Genomic DNA, 18,890 nt, shown 5'->3' on the forward strand with positions numbered 1-18,890 from the left:
ACTGCTGGCCTTTTCACTGTTTCCCTCGCCACAAAAACCTCTTCCTCATCCCGTCACTAGTATCTACCATTGTCATCTCTGAATGGATGTCGGTTTTAAATTCATTTTAATAACTTGTCCTTTCAATTTACCTCTTTGTGTTTTCCTCGAGCATTTGTTAAGCTAATGTGAACGCGTGTTTGGATATTTCGAGGTTTGAATTTTTAATTCAATTTCGAGTTGTTGTGCTATGTAGGTAGGACATGAACAAATAAAAAACAGAATGACTCGTCAGGAATTTGGATTTCTCAGTGGATGTATGATTAATTCACGATAAAATTCAACATTTCATTGAATGTTTCATTCAGTATTTTAAATGTTGCGTGAAAATTGGAATTTCAGGGACAGTTAATCAGTAATTTTTAGAGGTGTGGCATTAAATTCGATTTAGGGGGAAAAATGTTGAAATAAATTGCATATTTGAGAATTTATTTAGCTGATTTTTTCAGATTTTATTTCATTTTCATGAGATCATTCAACTGAAAGCTTTGAATTTTTATTGACGAAATTCCTTGAAATTTTATGGACAATTGACTAGTCGTTTTTAGAAGAGTGATATCGAATTCGATTTAAGGGACAAAATCAATTAAAAATTCAAGAATAATATATTCACCGAAATTGTCCAAATTTCCCTGGAATTTTCCTGGAACAATTGAACTTAAATTGACTGTTTCCATCAATTCCCTTGGAATTTCATTGGAACCACAATGTGATAAAAATGTGTATTATAAATTTCAAACATAAATTTTCAACGGTACAACACGAGAGACTTTTCAAGCTCCAAACCAATCCGATGAATTTCTCTCCCGTTTTTTTTTTATTCCCACCGGAAGATGAAAAAAGAAATAGTTGAATGAAAACTGGACACCCGAAACTAAATCGATTGTGGTGATGAGACATTGTCCCTCAGGTTTTTTTCAATCTCACATTATTTTGGGTGACTTGGTGATGTACCGGAGCGGGCTCCACGGCTTTTTACTTTCACGTATTCGTTCAATATTCCACCGTTTACGTAGCTTTTTATCTCAGCTGATTTCATGAGTCATGTATATACATACACATTGTCGGTGAGAATCTGCATACGAATGGGGGACATTGTTCCTAGCGGAATAGTAAGAATCTGTTTCATGCCGCACGCAGCACACCAATTTTCTATACCGCAGCCCACGCTCATTCTTTCTTTCCTCAGTCGCTTTCTGGTTGCGTTTGAAGACTGATGCCGCTTGTCAGAGAAATTCCTGCATATTATTTGTTTGTTTCTTCTTTCTCTTTGCTCTTTCATCTTCTTCAGTGTGTTTAGGGTTATTCATTGTTTGCGCGATGACTTGGAGTGGGACATTTAGGGTCATTTTCCCAAACTAGAATGTTATATTTTAATGAATTTTCATTCTTCATTCAAAATTTGTTTACTCGTTTTAACTATTTTTATTTGTGGAAAATTGATGACAATAAAAATATCTTAATTATATGAAATCAATAATTTAGTTGAATAATTGAACGTAAATTTACAGTTTTAAGGAAAATGTGATTTTCTAATGAACGACATTGCTTGACATGTCAATGGAAAGTGCAGTTTTTCAAAAAATTTCAATTTTTTAAAATATAATCTCAAAATTTATTCTTTTTAACTATTTTTTTAAATGTTGAAAAATTCAAAAAAATTGACTTTCACCATCTGAAAATGTCTGGAGAATTTGAAAAATATCTTTTGCTCAACAAATTAATTTAAAAGATGATCTTTTCAAAATCCAACATTCTATTATGATTTCAACAAACCACTCCGTTGTATCCCTTATTATCCTCCGGATGTAAACACGATCAACACCTATACTGAAAATAGTTTTTCCCATTCGTATGGTCAGTTGAACTCTACACGAATCCCAGGTGAATTTCATCCCAATAAGGAGACGACTGATTCAACCTGCATAATGGATTCACCAGACACATGACCTGGCCTGAACTTAGAAGCAACTAATTCACAGACGCGACATATCATTCTGAGACCCATCCATTATTCTCCCTTTTCAATTTTTCAGTAAATTCTCCTGCAATCTAAACCCCCAATACCGCCTCAAGTATTCACCAGACGTGTTTATGAAATGGCCACACTATGATTATTGAAAATATGAATCTCGTTACGATGCAGGCACATGAATTATTCAGAGCATTTAATTGTTATCCCAGACCCTTCGGGTGAACATTATTAAAAATTGCGTTGTACCTCGAGGCATTTAGCGGACGGGATGATTTCACCGGTCAAAAATTTTCAGAGACAACAATTTGTGAATGCCGAATTAACTGCATTCACAAATGACAATGTACAGTCTCTTTTTTCCGTTATATGTTTTCTATTTCATGCGACCAAAATGTAAAGCATTGAAACATAAATTTTAGAGTGAGGTAACTATTGGCCACCCTCAGAGCCCAGTGAATTTATTCAGTGATAAATAAATTATCCACATGGTTAAACAACTCGAATTTAATGGAAATCGAAGCACACCTGAAAAACGATAACTCATGGTAAAATAGACCACACCTGTATTTTTAACATCACGAAAATGTGATATTTCAATTTATCAGAGATGTTTTCAGATCCATAAATTGGAAATGAAATTCAATCATCATCAGAGCACGAAATAAATAACTCGTTGAAAATAAAATACAAATGATTGAACGGAAATCATTCATCACATGGGGAGAAAATAATTTACTCACACTTATCGCTCGCATTGGAAAGGGTTTTGATTGGTCGTAACACATTGTTTTGACGCATTATGGCACGTCATCATTATAATTGATTCTAACGGGTTTTGTGTTACCGCGGAGGTGTACGAACTTATCGAGATGGTAGCCAGGGCAATTAGTTTGGCGTTCGACAGACGGCTCGGGATCTTTCACTTTTTCAAATTGTTTCGAGGCCTCGAGACCTTTCAGACAGCGTCACGAAGGAAAAATAAAATTACAGCAAAACATGATATTCAATGCCAAATTACACTGCATTTTCCATTAATAAAACATGAATATTCAGTGCCAAATTATGTAGAATTTTCAATTAATTAAAAATTCGAGAATATATCTTTCATATTTTTATGAAATAATTGGACTGAAATTTACAGTTTCCATTGATTTTATGTAAAATCTGGAATTGTCAGTGATGATATGCTTTGAAATTTCAATGAAATTATGTGATAAAAATTTCCAGAAAAATTTTTCTGGACACACATTACAGTTCCACTGAAATTTCAAGAAATCTCGTAACTAAAAAATCAAAATCTTACAGGAAAATCAATAGAAACTGAATTTACAGGAAACTTAACATAAAACAGGAACATTCAGGTAAGCACACACCTAAATGTTGGATCAGTTAAAAATTCATCATAATTTAGAGCTAAATATTCATGTCTTATTGAAATTCAAATAAAAACGTGGAATTTCATGATACTTCACTATTTTTCCTCCCTAAATCGAATTCGCTGTGCCCCTCCTAAAAATTATTGATCAATTATCCACGAAATTCCACCTTTTTCCCAACACTATAACACTATATGAAACTGATATCCCTCAGCATTGATGCTACAAAAAACATTTTCAATTTCCACTATTACATCAGATGAGAAGAAAACTCCATTAAAAAACCGTCAGTGTTGAATTGCTCGTAGTATCTGTTAAAATTTTCACCTGTCATTGCGACATGTAACCTATCAAATTTCTTTCAATTAGTTCCCCTCCCCGTTCCCCTTTTTTCACTCCAATCAGATCCCAGAAAGCACCTAACAAGGTGAGAATTTTCATCCACTCACGCAGCGATTATTCAATTCCGAAAGTCAATGTGTATTTCTTTCGTCCAGATCATCCAAGGCAATACCTCGAGTAGTGTTTCTTCATCTCATCCTGTCTCTTGAATTCCAACTGAGCCCTCTCTCCCTTTTTCAAACCCAAGAGATACCAAGCGCTCCCATACCAACGCAAGGGATTTAAACTCAATTTTTCGTTTTTCTCCATCCAGTGCCCCTTTCCCCCAGTTTTTGTTGAAATGAAACGAGCCGAAGATGGAATCCGCACTACCAGGCGAATCCCAAGGAGGGGATTTTGGTACTGGTATGGCATCAGGGGCATGTTGAAATAGCAGTGGAAGACCACAAGACGCCACTTCGTTTATGCTGTATGATATTATTTTCTTTTTATATCAAAAAACGATGATGCCGAAAAGCTTGGGATATCTGTACGAGAATTTGGCATACTCAGCCGTATATGTTTCTGTAGAAAATCAGACCTGAAAGAGAGAGGAGAAATAAATGTAAAGAATTACGTGGCTAGAGGTACATTTTGAGGACTACATGAGAGGAAATTCGCTGACGAGAATTTTCCAGGATTCAAAGCAACATTTTTCTGCAACTCTGTCACATTTTTCTTTTCACATCAACGAGACTATTCACCAGGATAGCTCCGACAAATTATCGCGCATGTTATTGGTTATGCAGTGGACAGCGTAATCGGTCTGGAAAATTTACATCATAATGGTGGATAAAACTTGAGGGGGGTCTTAGAGTTAATGTCCAAGAAAATCCAATTCAGTGGAACACGATAATGTGTGTAGAGGAATAAGCCTTTGCGGGGCTGTGGAGAGAGCTTGGAAAAGTTGGAAGACATTCTGAAAATTTTAAATCTAGTTTAACCTCGTCATTGAGAATGACATTTTTAAAGGAAGTTTTCCGCTCTGAAGACTGATCCATTTAAAAGCAATTATCCTCGGTTTCAAAGCCCCATCGATTTGGGTAATTAACGTCTGCATAACTTTTTTATCTCTAGCTGTCGGAGATATCATCGTTATAGTCGCTCGATGCGCCGGGATATTCTTAGTTTTACGTTAGTTTTTTAAATGGTTCTGTTGGTGGAACCAAAGTTGGAAAACTCGGAGATGAAATGGATCATGGCTAATGAGACTTGATGGGGGTGACTTATTTGAGGGATCATTTTTTTTGTTTATAAATAAACTTGAGTAAGTTCAGTTTTTTTCATTAACGGCTGCTAGGCTACACCTAGATGAATTGTTTATTTGAATACAATACATGGGTTTATTAAAAAAACTCGTCATTAAGCTTTTATTTATACTCAAACTCGAATTTTTAAATGAATTTTTTTCGTATCAAAAGAATTTTTTTTTATTCTCATAGAGGTTTCATGTGAAATGAATAAATGTTTCATGTCGTAAAATAGAAATATTTTTATTGACCTAAATTTATAAGCTATTGATTAAAAATAAAAATATTGTTGAAAAGAATAGAAAAATTTCAAATAGTTTCAAATAGTTTATGAGGTAATTTTTTCGTTCATTCAGCGAACGTGATTTCAAAAATAGCAATTAGTCATTTTGTCGTATCATACTGATGCTAAAATTGATAAAATCCATTTCATGACTCAATTTACAATAACTCCATCGGCTCAAAATCATTGACACATGCATAACCCGAAATTCTCTATTGAATTGATTTTTTAAATTTATATGACAAACGCATTTTTTTGCCAACGATAAAACTCCATTTTTCTCAATTTTTCTTCTCTACAAACGGCAAAAAATAAGATATATATTTTTTTATTGGTAAAAAGATAAGATATCTTCGTAAAGTGATGTAATTGTTCGTCATCAAGGAAAGATGACTGAAAAAAATTTTAATATGCCGTCTGTGTCACCTCGTCGCAAAATTTTACGACTAAATTGATAAACATCATATAGAATGAAATCCACTGTCAACAGAGGAGTGGTACGATATTAATTGCCATCATCTCGCATTGGCATCCTGCAAACACTGAAAATAACGAATGACCAATTGACGACAATAAATCCAGAGCTTGTAAAGTTGTGCGACGCCTCGTGTACCAAAGTAGCGTATAATCGAGTGAAGCACGGACTAATAATTCTTACCACGTTTAACCAATCCTCTCCTCACCACCTGAAGCATGATTTACAAAATGCCCATAGACAGGCATGACCAACTTCTCATGACCCATTCGAAATATTCGATTCGATGCTCGTATCAAATGTACTGTATATGCGACATCGGCTCGATTCATACGTTGGAGACACCAGAATGTGGTTATCGAAAGCGAAGCGAAAGATGAGTGTGTACGTGATGACTGTACCAAACGATAGTTCAACTGTTGGCTATAGAAACTTACACTGGTTTCGAGTGCAAAATCTAGGATCGATGTGTAGGAAAAGAAGATGTGCATTTTGCTACCTGTTAGCATGTAACCGGAACACGACGATCTTTTTTTTTTCCCCAACTCACCCAGATCCAGCGAAAATACCAATAGATAAAACACGAACAATACTATTGTCAATGGATTTCTTCATGGAAACGTCGAAGAACAATGTACAAGTTTCTCCTGGAGAGTGAAAGCAATTTTGTTGATCTTATCACTGGTGAATGATGACATGGGAATAGGTATTTCGAAAAAGATTGACAAGACAAATATACGTTTTCCATTTTCAATACTTCGTAGTCGTTTTTTTTTCTTCTCTTTTTATTAGAAAAAAAATTGGTTCAATGGTTCCTCCCTCAATCATGAATTAATTTAGTATAACAGGTGAATAAAATGCGTCGCGTGAAACACTATTTACAACAATAGAATACAAGTTTAAGTTTTCGTCTCTCGTCTTAGATTTTTTTTCACATTTTTCTTTTCTAAGAAATATTGTAATACGAACATTTATAGGATGGGCCCTTGGAGATTTGTCTCAAACAAACCCGTTGTATTGTTTTTTTTTTTCTCGTTCTATATACAAAAGTAGATACATTATTTACAAAGGTTTCTCTCCTTATGGACTAATAAGCGTTGGGTGGCTTCTCAGACACGAGAAAAGCCACAGTCGGCAATTGGACAGAATGAGGTAACGTGACGCTAGTTTTGCCTCAAATTACGTGAGTCTTGTTTACACATTTTCCTACTCCCCCACCCGAATAATACAAAAAACCAACATGAAAAATGTTGAACGCGAACAAGTTCAAGGAACTACTGGTGGTATTTTAAGAAAAGTAAGAAGAGGCATAGAAATCAATATAAAAATTATCAACGTTTGCTATAAGTCTTCATGTATGGACTTAGCCGTCATCGAGCCCATAACTCACGTCTGTCCGTCGCCTGACAGCCAATAATTACACGCTTCTCACTGCAATTCAATTACCATACAAACTCCTCACATCCCATTCATATCCAGTCTTAGTTAGAGGCGCCCTAGAAAAATAGGGTTCACACGAAACGTCCAGAGAACTCTCCCTCCGCACTTCCTCACAATAAATTTTCATCTTCCATCCTTCCATATTTAAATGGAAAAAAAAAAATGTCTTATGTACAAACACGTGGGAGTTTCAGTGAAGAAACGAGAAGGGATAAGATTTGATGAAAGCAATCTGGGCGACACTTTACGATATATCTTTAAATACACGGATGTAAGCTACACAAAATAAGTACGAGGATTAACGGGCATACCACCAACACCACCAAGCTGTCCCTGTGACAATGGTGGCTCTGGTATGGTACTGTAAAGATGGCTACCACGGGATGAAAGACTTGCTGGTCTACCATTGGCAGTGTGAAGGGCACTGTAGCCACCGTGATGCTGATGCTCAGCACCGCTGTCCTCGTCCTCAGTTCTGCTCGATGCGGAACTAACGTAGGTTGACTGCGTGGGGGTTGGCGTGGGTGCATGATGAACCGGTGCGACCAAAAGCCCATTTGGCTTGGCCCAAAGGTCCGCTGGTGCTGAGGGTGCGGCTGTGTAACGCGCCGGTACCCTCACACCACATCTGTCACCATTGATCTTCTTTCCATCTCGTCTTTTGTCCGCCGGATCTGGCATGGCGAATCTCAGTTTCTCCCAGAAACGCTTGTCACTCCATGTGATGACCTCGCAGGTCTGAAGAAGTAGCTGCAGCTCGGTATCCTGATTGCGTGGTGCCTCGGCTGCCAGAAGAATGACAACCCTGCGCCTCCTCAAACTCGGCCTAATGGTATCAAGGACACAGCGAAGGGCAGCACGAAATTCCGGATGCTGCCACTCATTGGCGAAGAACACAGGTGAGAAGACCAGGACAATGCGTCGAGCTGCCGCAGCAGCTGGTGGCAATGCCTCCTGATGTCTCGACGGTGGCAAATCACGATAATGAAGACACAAGCTCAACCCCGACTGCTCCAATTCAGCTGACAAACAACCCGATACAAAGTCTTGATCTCTCTCGTTGTAGATGATGTAGCCATCGTAGAGTCTGTCACGTTCTTCATCAGGTGGATTTGCTACTTTACCCAGTCTAAGGCCATACTTTGAGTGCACCCACAGACGTACATCTTGTCTGAATGCAAAAGCAAGTGCAACCACCAGGCAAATGACAATGACCACAACAAGTGCACCAGCCAGTAGTGGTACAAAGTTACCTCCCGTGAGATTTGTATCTGGTATACCTCTGGAGACAGCCTCGGTCGATGGATCACCACAGCGACGCAGTGCTTGGGCAAGTGTTTCAGTTCCATCTCGGCAATACATCTTCTCAGCATCGCCGTCGTGCTGTCCCAGCCAAGATCGCAATTTAGCTGTATTACTGCAATCACAATTCCAGGCATTACCCTCAAGAGCAACTCTAGCACCAGCGCCAGTGCCCGCCAATGCTTCCCACGGCCGGAAATCGACGATTCTATTGCTATCCAATCTCAACACTTCTAGGCTCTTCATTTTATTGAAAGTCGTATTGCCAACTTCAGCAATGGCATTGTGATCCAGATAGAGTTCGGATAGTGTTTCCAGCTGATCGAACTCAAATCCACGAAGCTCTCGGAGTGCATTACCCTCAAGATGTAAAACACGTAATGCTGGTGCACCATTGAATGTTCGATTATGGAGAGCGGAAATGGCACTGTTATTCAAATACAATACCTCGAGCCTCCGTTTGCCAATGAAAACGTGACTACCCAAATCCCCAAGATCATTCCCATCGAGATATATTTCCGTGGCATCCATGGGAATTCTCTCTGGCACATTTTTATAACCACCATTGGAGCAATCAACGACATTACTCGACCAACTGTGATCGTGATAGCACGAGCAATTATCGGGACAAGTCATTTCACAATCACAAGCATCGAAATCACAACAGTGACACAGTGCGAAGCAGTGCGCCTCGTAGCGGCAGAGAAAGTCCTTGGCCCTCAACGAGAGTAACGGACGTTTTGGAGTTGCCCTTATGTGCACCATGTCACATGTCACAGCGTCGAGATCCATAACCCTCGGATACTCCCGAGGTCTCGGTTGTTCATTGATCTTGGGCAGCCACTCCATCGAGCAATCGCACAAAAATGGATTATCACCTATGTGAAATTCCGGCAAATTGCGCTCCACCGGCACCTCCTGGATGGCCAGTGCTGCTATATCAATGTGTTTAATCTCATTCCCATAGAGAATAACCTTCTCAAGACTGGTTTTCCTCAAAAATGTGCCCGGCGCAACACTCCGTATCCTATTGTTATTCAGCCTGAGTGTTTCAATGCCATCGGGTATACTCGAATCCGATATTTCAGTGATGAGATTGTAACTGGCGTCCAGCATCTTTATGTGAAGGCTTCCCTGGACCATGTAGAAATTACCCAATTCGCTTATCTGATTGTTGTGTATGTCCAGCCATTCAAGACTCGAGGGTAGATGACTGTAGTCAAACCACAGCAGTTTATTGTCAGAGACGTTGAGCAATTGGAGGGTGGTGAGACTGGTGAATGCTCCACGTATTTCCGTCAGCTGATTATCGTCAAGTCTTATGGCACGTAATTTTGGATTACTCGAGAATGCACTCTGTTCAACGTGTCTTATTGAATTGCTGGCGAGATTCAGTACTTGTAGCTCTGGTAAACTTGAGAAAGCCTCTCTCGTGACATTCTCAAGTTTATTGTCAACGAGACGCAGACCGTAGAGCTCGCCGAGACCGGCGAATGACTCCTTACTGATTTTCGATATTCTGTTGTTGCCAAGATCCAGGGTTTTTAAAGCGCGCAGTTGGCGTATTGCCTCCGGCACATCCGTAAATGAATTTCCGCTCATGGAGAGCTCTTGTAGGCTTGTATTAACATTGACAAAGGCATGACGATGCACATTGTGTAGCTTATTAGCGTCCAAGAAGAGCTGTACGAGGGCGCCGAGGCCCACCGTGTGACCGGGCTCAAAACATGAAATTCGATTGTGCGAGAGAGTCAAAGAATGTAAATTCCTGAGTGAGCCGAAGCAACCATCGCCCAATGTGTCGATCTTATTGTGCTCTACGGAGAGTATTTGGAGGTTGTAGAGGCCCTTAAACACATTGCTGCTTATTTTCGTGAGATTATTGTACGACAAGTCGAGAATTACGAGTTCCACGAGCTGTGAAAATGTGTCACGTTTCACCCAATAGCTCGTCAAATTGTTATTACTGAGATCCAATGATTGGAGCTTCTTCAAATTGTCCAGCAGTCCAGGGCCCAGTACGTCTAGTAAATTATTACTCAGTACGAGTTCACGCAGCTCTCGGGTGTCCGAGAATAGGTCCGGGGGTAATGCAACAAGTTTATTATTCGATAAATTTAATCTCGTTAAATCCGATAATCCAGCCAGTGCGTGATCGGCTATGTATCCAATGTCATTGTCCTGGAGCATGAGATTCTTGAGCTTTCCAAGGCCCCTGAACGAACTGCTGGGCAATGCATTCAAGTCATTGTCGCTGAGTTCAAGTACTTCGAGTTTGGGTGTGCACACTGACAATGGCTGTGAGAAATTGAGTGACGAAACGTCCTGTAACTTGTTGCGCGTAAGATTCAAACTCACGAGATCTGGCACTGCACACAAAAGTTCCGTCGGCAATGACCACACATTGTTATCACCAAGATCCAGATTGCGCAGTCTATCGAGGCCCCGCAGTGCATCGCGATTGATCTCCAGTGACATACCAGACCAGTCATTGTTGCGTGTTCTTATGGTGAGACTGCGGAGATTGCGGGCCGATGCAAATGCACCCGCTGGCAAATACCGTATTTTACAGCGCTCAATTGTGAGCTCCTGGAGGTGTCTCAGTGGTGTTAAAAAATCCCTGGGATCTTCAATCTGCGACTCGAAGAATAGTGCATCGTTGCACTCGAGAATGAGCGATGTCACAGAGTCAGCCTGAATTGTTGATAGATTACCAATGAGTTCAACGGCATTGGCTATGGTTCTCAGTCTGCAGAGTAAGCTCTGCTTATCCGAATTGGGGTCTTTCCTCCACTCGCAGCCACGAGGGGCCTCTAAGCTCGTGATACTGCGGGAGAATACGGTGGACATTGACAATAGTGTCAGCCACAGGAGAATGTGCACCTCCATCGCTGGATTTTTTTATTTCTCTGTTATTGCAAACAAAAAGAAACAGACGGTATATCCTCTTTCGTCATGCACTCATAGTCACTTTTCACTTTATCACTGACTATTGTTCAAACTGTTTGCTCTCTGTTAATATTCAATTCCAACTGGGGCGAACTTTGTTGGTATCGCGCGGTCGATCATTATTGTGGCTTTTTAAACTTTATTACGGCGGGTGGTGCGCGCGTGTCGGGATATCGACGGCTCACGCTTTCACACAACTATCTCGGTGGAGAGACGTTGGACGACTGACTCAACAGTCCAACTGCCTGTGGGCTCTGCGCTCCGAGAGAGTTGCAACCCCCCCTACTACTCGGGTTTATCCCCTCCCGGTTGGTGCACAGTGCATTCTCCCCTCCAGCGGTAACCGTCCCACGGGATAGAGAACTGCATCTTGTATCACTCGTTACGCTGCTTCGGAGCCCACGGGCAATGGGTATGTACAGAGGGAGACGGGTTGGGTTGATGTTACAGCGCTTTTGCGCCCGAGGGGGAAACGCGACGAACCGGCTGACTGACAACGCTACTTACTAGGTAAACAGCCCCAACTCCTTTTCCATTGTGGACTTGTTGGCGTATGTGCACTTTGTGCGTTTAAAACATCTCAACCACGTGTTTTCGTTGTGGTTACTTCACTCGTGGCTGCATCCACGAATTTCGGTTGTTTGGGGGCGAAGTGCGGGTGAGAGGGTGCGTTTGGGATATCCGCACTGAAAAAATAAATTATTTTTGGAAAATGTGCGTTTACTTGAGAGGAGGATTTGTTTTTTCAATATTGTATCTGTCCAATCGAGTCATTTCCAGGTGAAGATGATCGTGTTAGCAATGACCTTGAGTGAACTTCAATAATCGTCGGCATTGAAAAATTAATCCAAATTCTTCGCTCTGGAATATAAGGGGTTTAGAGGAAAAGAATAATCATTGGAGGAATTCATCCTAAGTCGTGTGCAACATGAGAAATACGATTTAGAAAAAATTGATACGTCTCTCAACTAAATGAATATTTGGAAAAAATTTGATATACGAAATTCCCAGTAAATGTGCCCAAAGTTTTAACAGGTGACATTTCTACTTAAATTTGACATAATCTTGTCGTTAAAAAATCCTGATTTGATGAATAATTAAATAACTGTAAATTTCAGTTTGATTATTCAGTGAACATGAGTAAAAATGAGCAAAATTCAAGCGCATAAATTAGTGAATTATTAATTAGTTGAGGAATCAGGTTAATCTGAGACTGAATATTTATATTCAGTTTCGTGAAGTTCCAAATGTTCTAGCGACAGTAAAACAAGAATTCCCCAATTTAGTTAAATTTTCAATTAATTGAACGTTTCGAATCCATTTACCAGAGATCTCCAGATTTCTATTAATTTTCACGGAATAATTGACCTGAAATTTACAGTTCCCTTTGATTTTTCGTACAATTTCCACTGTTCAACGACAAAATTCCTTGAAATTCCACTGGAATTCTAATTTAATAAAAATTTCCGAGCGTTCTACCGGAAATTTTCCTCAAAAATTTTCAACAATGCGCCCAATTAATTATCATCAAATATTCCGAGACATTCGACGTGGAATCCCCGGCGAAATTTTCCATTACTCCACAAGAATCATTTTTTTTCCTGAAAAAAAAATCAAGCTGGCCCTCTCAAAGGGGGTAAAGACGTATGCTCGTGAAATATTCAGTGTCCAACCAATCGAGAACGTGAAACTATCAGGCTAATGCGACTCCTGTAGCCCGTCCAGATCGCGATTCGAGTGGATGTACCCGTCAACGTCTGAGCACGTCTGTTTGTGCTGCGGCATCGGCGGCGGCCTCTCGATCATCCCAACGCGCCTGGAAGACCCCCCCCCAGTCCCTTTATCCACCTCTTTTCTTCTGTTATGTCTCGCATCGTCTCCCGGTCCTCCCTCCCGCTATCGTTCCAACGATCGACGATTCAGCGACGAGGAACGATAAATCAGTCAGGCCAATACACACGTATATTTTCGTGTGGCCTTCTATCCGCCTCCACCTTCCTTACCTCCTTATTTCTTTCACTTTTTTAGTTTCAATTGGTTTTTTTCAATTTTTTTTTCACTTTGTTTCGCGGGTTTCTTGTATACCTGCGGTCTGTTCCTTTTTTTTCCCTCCTTTTTCCGTTGGTTTCTGCGACGGAACCCCTAACAAGGTGACCCGCACGCGTCCCAAGAATCTGCAACGCGGATAGTCAATTCTTCGAAAAATGAAAACAATAAATTTTATCCGGAAATTTATTATTCTGATGTAGACATTTACTAATCGGCGGGGAAGGCCTAGGAATTTACCTTTGAATCGATGGAGCCCGGTGAAAAAATATTACCGAAGAGATCGGATGAAAATATTATCATGTGGGGAGAACGATTTTTTATTTTTGCAAATTTAAGTTAGCGCTTTGAAGTATTTTTAATCGTGAATGATGGGGATGGTCGTCGCCTCAGAATACTGTTGGAGAAAGGAGGAATGTCGTGAAGGGTTGACTAGTTATTTTCAGAATGACGAGAATTTTTCGACTTAATTAAAGTTTACATTGAGTAAATGTTCAGAAATTTATTTACCTGAGTTCTCCAGATTGCGATTAATGTTTGTGGCGTAAATGAACTGAAGTTTACAGTTTTCTTTGATTTTTCCAGAAAATTGGGAATTTTTAATGACGAATTTTCTTGAAATTTCAATGGAATTGTAATGTAGTGAAAATTTCTGAGAAGCGTACCGCAAAAAAATTTTTATAGTTTGCAAATTGATGTTGAATAATCAAATAACTGCTGAATATAATTGACGACACAGTAATTTTCACCACAATTTTTCAAAAATTAGTCACTTCAGCAGCAGATTGACATCAGGACCGCTGAATTTTTTTTCAACTCTTGTTTTCTCTTTTAATGTTCTTATCGGTGAGCCTCTCCAAAGGCTTTTCACACGTTTGCTATATGATCAGACCCCACGTGTGCGGTGCAAACACCGAGAAGACAATATTTTTTAATTGGATTCACTTAAAATAACTGAATTAAAGAAAGGAAAAATTCAAATTTACCGAACAATCACAGATATTTCAAAAAAATAAAATGAATGAATAAGTGATAATAGATGAGGCCCCCTTCAGCCCAAATTAGCATTGAACAATCAAACATTTACTCATTATAACTCATAATACGGTCATGTTTACCACTTTAACATCGGTAATATCGAACCGAACCTCTAAAATTTTCTCCAACACTTGTTTTCTCTGTTAATCTCCTTATCGGGGACCCTCTCCACAGGCTTTTCACACGTTTACTATCTAACAGAATCCCATGTATGCGATACAGGCACACAGAAGACAATATTTTTTAATTGAATTCGGTAAGATGACATGAATACAAATAGTACTGGCGCCACTCTCCCATAAATAAATGAATAAATGAGTAATAATAAATGACGTTCCTCTCAGCACAAATTGAAGTTGAACAATTAAACATTTGCTCATTACACTATTAGAATTTTTTTGAAAATTAAACAATAGTTGCACTTGAATTCTCAATGTTGTGAATTTGAATTCAATTTAAGATGAAATTTTATTCAATAATTTTCATTATCATGTGGATCTGAAAATTGCAATTCCATTGAATACTCCAGAAAACTTCCAGAAAATTTTCTAACGGCATAAAATTCATAATATGTTCATATTTACCACTAACATCAGTAATATCGAAAGAAATAGAATGAATGAGTTAGTAATAGTAGATGAGGTCCCTCTCACCGCAAATTGGCATTGAACAGTCAAACATTTACTCATTAAACTCATAATACGGTCACGTTTACCACTTCAACATCAGTAATGTCGAGCCGAAGCTCTAAAATTTTCTCCAACTCGTGTTTTCTCTGTTAATCTCCTTATCGGGGACCCTCTCCAAAGGCTTTTCACACTTTTACTGTGTAACCGGGGTCCCACGTGTGCGGTACAAACGCCGAGATGTCGGTGTTTTTGAATTGGATAACGCGTCTCGAGGAGTTATAGTGTTATGGCCTCGTAACGTACCAACCGGGACGGATGGCCAGCAGATGGCTCAAGGACTTCGTGTGATCCTTAGGTGGTAGTAACATCCACTCATCATCACCCCTCCAGTCGAGATTTTAACAGTACAAGATTTTCTCACATTATTCTCTCCGAAATAAACCGGGGGAAAAACTTCACTCCCAGCCGTGAAAAAAAAGGAGGACTTAAATTATTGAGATAAGTGTCTGGCGCTTTCATCCTTGGAAATTGTTCTCTTCATTGAGATATTCGCTCAATTAAGTTCCTACACATTCCTATGTTTAATTGGACAAATTCTTGCGGGTATAAGACGCGGTAAATCCGCGACCTACACCACTGACGTATACGGGTATTTATAGAATTGTTGAGTGTAAAATTGCAATTTCTAAAAATAGGGGAAAAGGAAGGCTATGGTTAAATGAAATTACAAAGTGTATTTTTTTGTATGAGAAATGTTGCCTGAGGCTTAAGTACCTTGTAACAGTTTCGTACGGACTGTCGAAATTACTTTCTTATGATGAATAGGTAATGAGAATTATTCTAGCTTTCAGACAACTGATTTTTTTTTAATGTGGGAAAGATTGCCACGAGGAAGCCTCATTTTTTAAATTTATTTTCACGTGTGAATAGCAAAATTATTGCGAATTTTTACCAAAATTTTCAAACTCTGAAGCTTTTTTTTTATTACTAAAATTTTTGAATACAAAAATTTGGTGTAACAAAATATTTGTTCACGATTTTTGGCTGAAATTCTCGGTACACTTTTTGAAAATTTTTATCACATTATAGTTTCACTGAAATTTCAAGGAATTTCGTAATTGAAAATTCTCAATTTCATGGGGAAATCAATGGAATCTGTAAATTTGGGTTGAAGTATTTCATAAACTTGAATAAATCTTCAGTCACGAAATTCTCTACAATTGCAAATAGTGCGTCGGAAATTGCATTAAAAAATCTTTCGCATTTCCTTACAATAAGAAGGAATAGATTTATTGGAATTTTATAAACAAAAATTCACTGAAAACCAAAAGTTATCATTCACACTGAAACAGTTACCCAACGAGATGAACCAATTCGTCATTCACATTTCCCAGAATATCTGTGAGTGATAACCCGCTCATTGTCCGTAATTGCAGTCTGAAATCATTGGTAACGAAAAAAAAACCGAAACATCGCGGTATTCCACATAAAACCGGTTGATTCAGCGTTGAAATGCTTCACCGCTCTTTACGTAGTATCTTTGACATCTATCTAAACACACCGCTGTTTGACTCGTGTGTGCTCGGAACTGACATTCAGATCGATAACACGATATCCGGGATATTATCATCGCCCAGAAATACATCAATGCGAGCAAGACATCGGACAAATAAAAAAGCCAAGAAACATTGCGGGGACAATCGAGGAGATCTGAGTTTGCACTTAACAATTCAGAGAAGTGGAGAATTCCGGCCACCAATTACTCAATCATTTTTTATTATTCATGTCGTGGATTTTGAATGAAAAAAAAAAAACTGACTCACAAAGTAGACACCGCACTGTGTCGCGTGACGGATTGACTATGTGGGCCGGTGGCTTTTGTTCAGAACCCACTAAAAATCCAGGCTGGTCGTCTTTTGTCAAGTCGAGTAATCCCAGGAAATATTGCACAACCGATGTACAAGGCAAGAATTAAATTGAGTGGAAAGCAAAATTAAACCTAAATTGCTCAAGAAATGGCGACTCCTTCAAAATTGATATTGAGGCAAATTCATTCTTTTCTGAGTAAAAATTTTAATCAAACCGGTTTTGCACTTGCATTTGAGATTTTTACTCCCAACGTTTACGCGAAAAAATTGGAATTGACTTCAGTCAGTTTAAAAAAATTAAAAACACTGACGATTCGATTAAAAATTCGAATCTGTTTTCTTCGACAGAGAATAATTGTCCCCCAAATTTCATAAATTTACCCTTCCCATCCGTCGTCATACAAAAATAGGAGTAAACCCCAGTCATAATTTCTCTCATCCACACAACGCTCTCACTCTTCCTAATGTCTTCAGTCTCGTCTTTTGGCATTCGCTAAATCTTTGTCGTTGGCCCACTGTCTGGTCTCTCCTCACGTTAATTCGCTGCCAGCTTGCCAACGCCAACCCCTTCCTTCCCCCCCCCTCCCCCTGCCCCCTCCCAACCCTGACAAATTATTCTGCCTACGAAGCAGAAAGAGAGTTGTTGGTTAAATGCGCCGTTGGCCACCTCTACCACCATCAACATCATTCTCCATCTCTTCTCCTCCCTCTGTTCTATACCATCATGTTTGAGCCTTCCCTTTCCCTCCTTCACCTCCTCCTCCTTCTCCTCTCCCCCCTCCCCCACCCCCCTCTACCCTCCTTTTTTATTCCACAGTATCGCGCTTAGCTCTTCGCGTTTGCCACCCATGAAAAATTGATCCCATGTCGGCGGCTCGTAAATACTTAATGAAGTGTGGGAACTCGGTTGACCGTGTGGCTCTCCATGCGGGGATTCCGGAGAGTTGAAGACACGTTTCGATCGACAGCATCAAATTCACCAGATGCGATCGACACGTGCCTCCCGGTGCATGTGCATATTTTCCGATTATTTCTTTCATCCGGGTTATTCGTATCTCAGATGTTGGGTTTAGTGATTTTTTTACGGAACGTGGGACATGGCGATAGTTTTAAAAATAGTCTGTTGGAGTTTTGCGAATATTTTTATTGTTGGATGGGAAAAGTTGGTGATAAGTTTTCGGGCAGTTATTTTCGATGGGGGTGGCTCAGATAGACTCTGCAACCGCCTCTCCTTGTTGTGTAAAATTTTCAGCCCTCCTCTATTATGCATCCTCCCTCCAGCCCCTTTCGAAGTCCCAATAATTTTCGAATCTCCCTTAGATTCCGAGATATTCATTGAAAACTGGTCAACAGTCAAAATTGACTTGTACCGTTTTACCACTTCGCTACAGAACTCTTCCTAGCAGTGAAACAAAACCGATATTCCCTGGAAAAAAATTAAATAATTGAAACATCTGGCACGCAATTCGCAGATTTCTCTTCAAACCTATCAAGTTACATTCAGCGGATAAAATAGCAAAGAGGAAAAAAAAACATTGAAACCAGATTTATCCAGATGACCTAACGACAATTGTGGGTCGTTAGAGTGAGAGAGATATATTCTCGTGGCTCGGTCAGAGGAGAATTAAAGCCAATGAAGTCCTGCATCTGCCTGTATCGTCGCACGAACGGAGAGACAAGCGGAGCGTGTGCGACACGATGATAAAGCACAGAGAGGCGTGCGCGTGCACGCATCCCGTTGGTTTCCCCCCGTCCCGCCCCACCTTTTGGTCTAGCATACACCACTATCTCAACTTTCTTTGTGTGGCCAGCGAGCCGACGCGTCGATAAAAAATTCGC

General features: G+C 39.7%; 1 protein-coding gene across 1 annotated transcript; it reads right to left on the reverse strand.

Moving 5' to 3' along the window:
* Positions 1-6,536: 6,536 nt before the first annotated feature.
* On the reverse strand, positions 6,537-11,680 carry LOC107038319 (toll-like receptor Tollo). The gene has a single exon (XM_015257348.1). It carries the CDS (start codon positions 11,408-11,410, stop codon positions 7,496-7,498), a length of 3,915 nt encoding a protein of 1,304 aa, XP_015112834.1. The 5' UTR covers positions 11,411-11,680; the 3' UTR covers positions 6,537-7,495.
* Between the last annotated feature and the right edge of the window lie 7,210 nt (positions 11,681-18,890).

The sequence above is a fragment of the Diachasma alloeum genome, unplaced genomic scaffold (assembly GCF_001412515.2).
Source record: "Diachasma alloeum isolate Michigan unplaced genomic scaffold, Dall2.0 Dall_scaffold_00280, whole genome shotgun sequence".
Lineage (NCBI taxonomy): Eukaryota > Metazoa > Arthropoda > Insecta > Hymenoptera > Braconidae > Diachasma > Diachasma alloeum.

Bases quoted from the DNA above. Each gene is read 5' to 3' on its own strand.
- LOC107038319 (XM_015257348.1), bottom strand. From the start codon at position 11,410: ATGGAGGTGCACATTCTCCTGTGGCTGACACTATTGTCAATGTCCACC.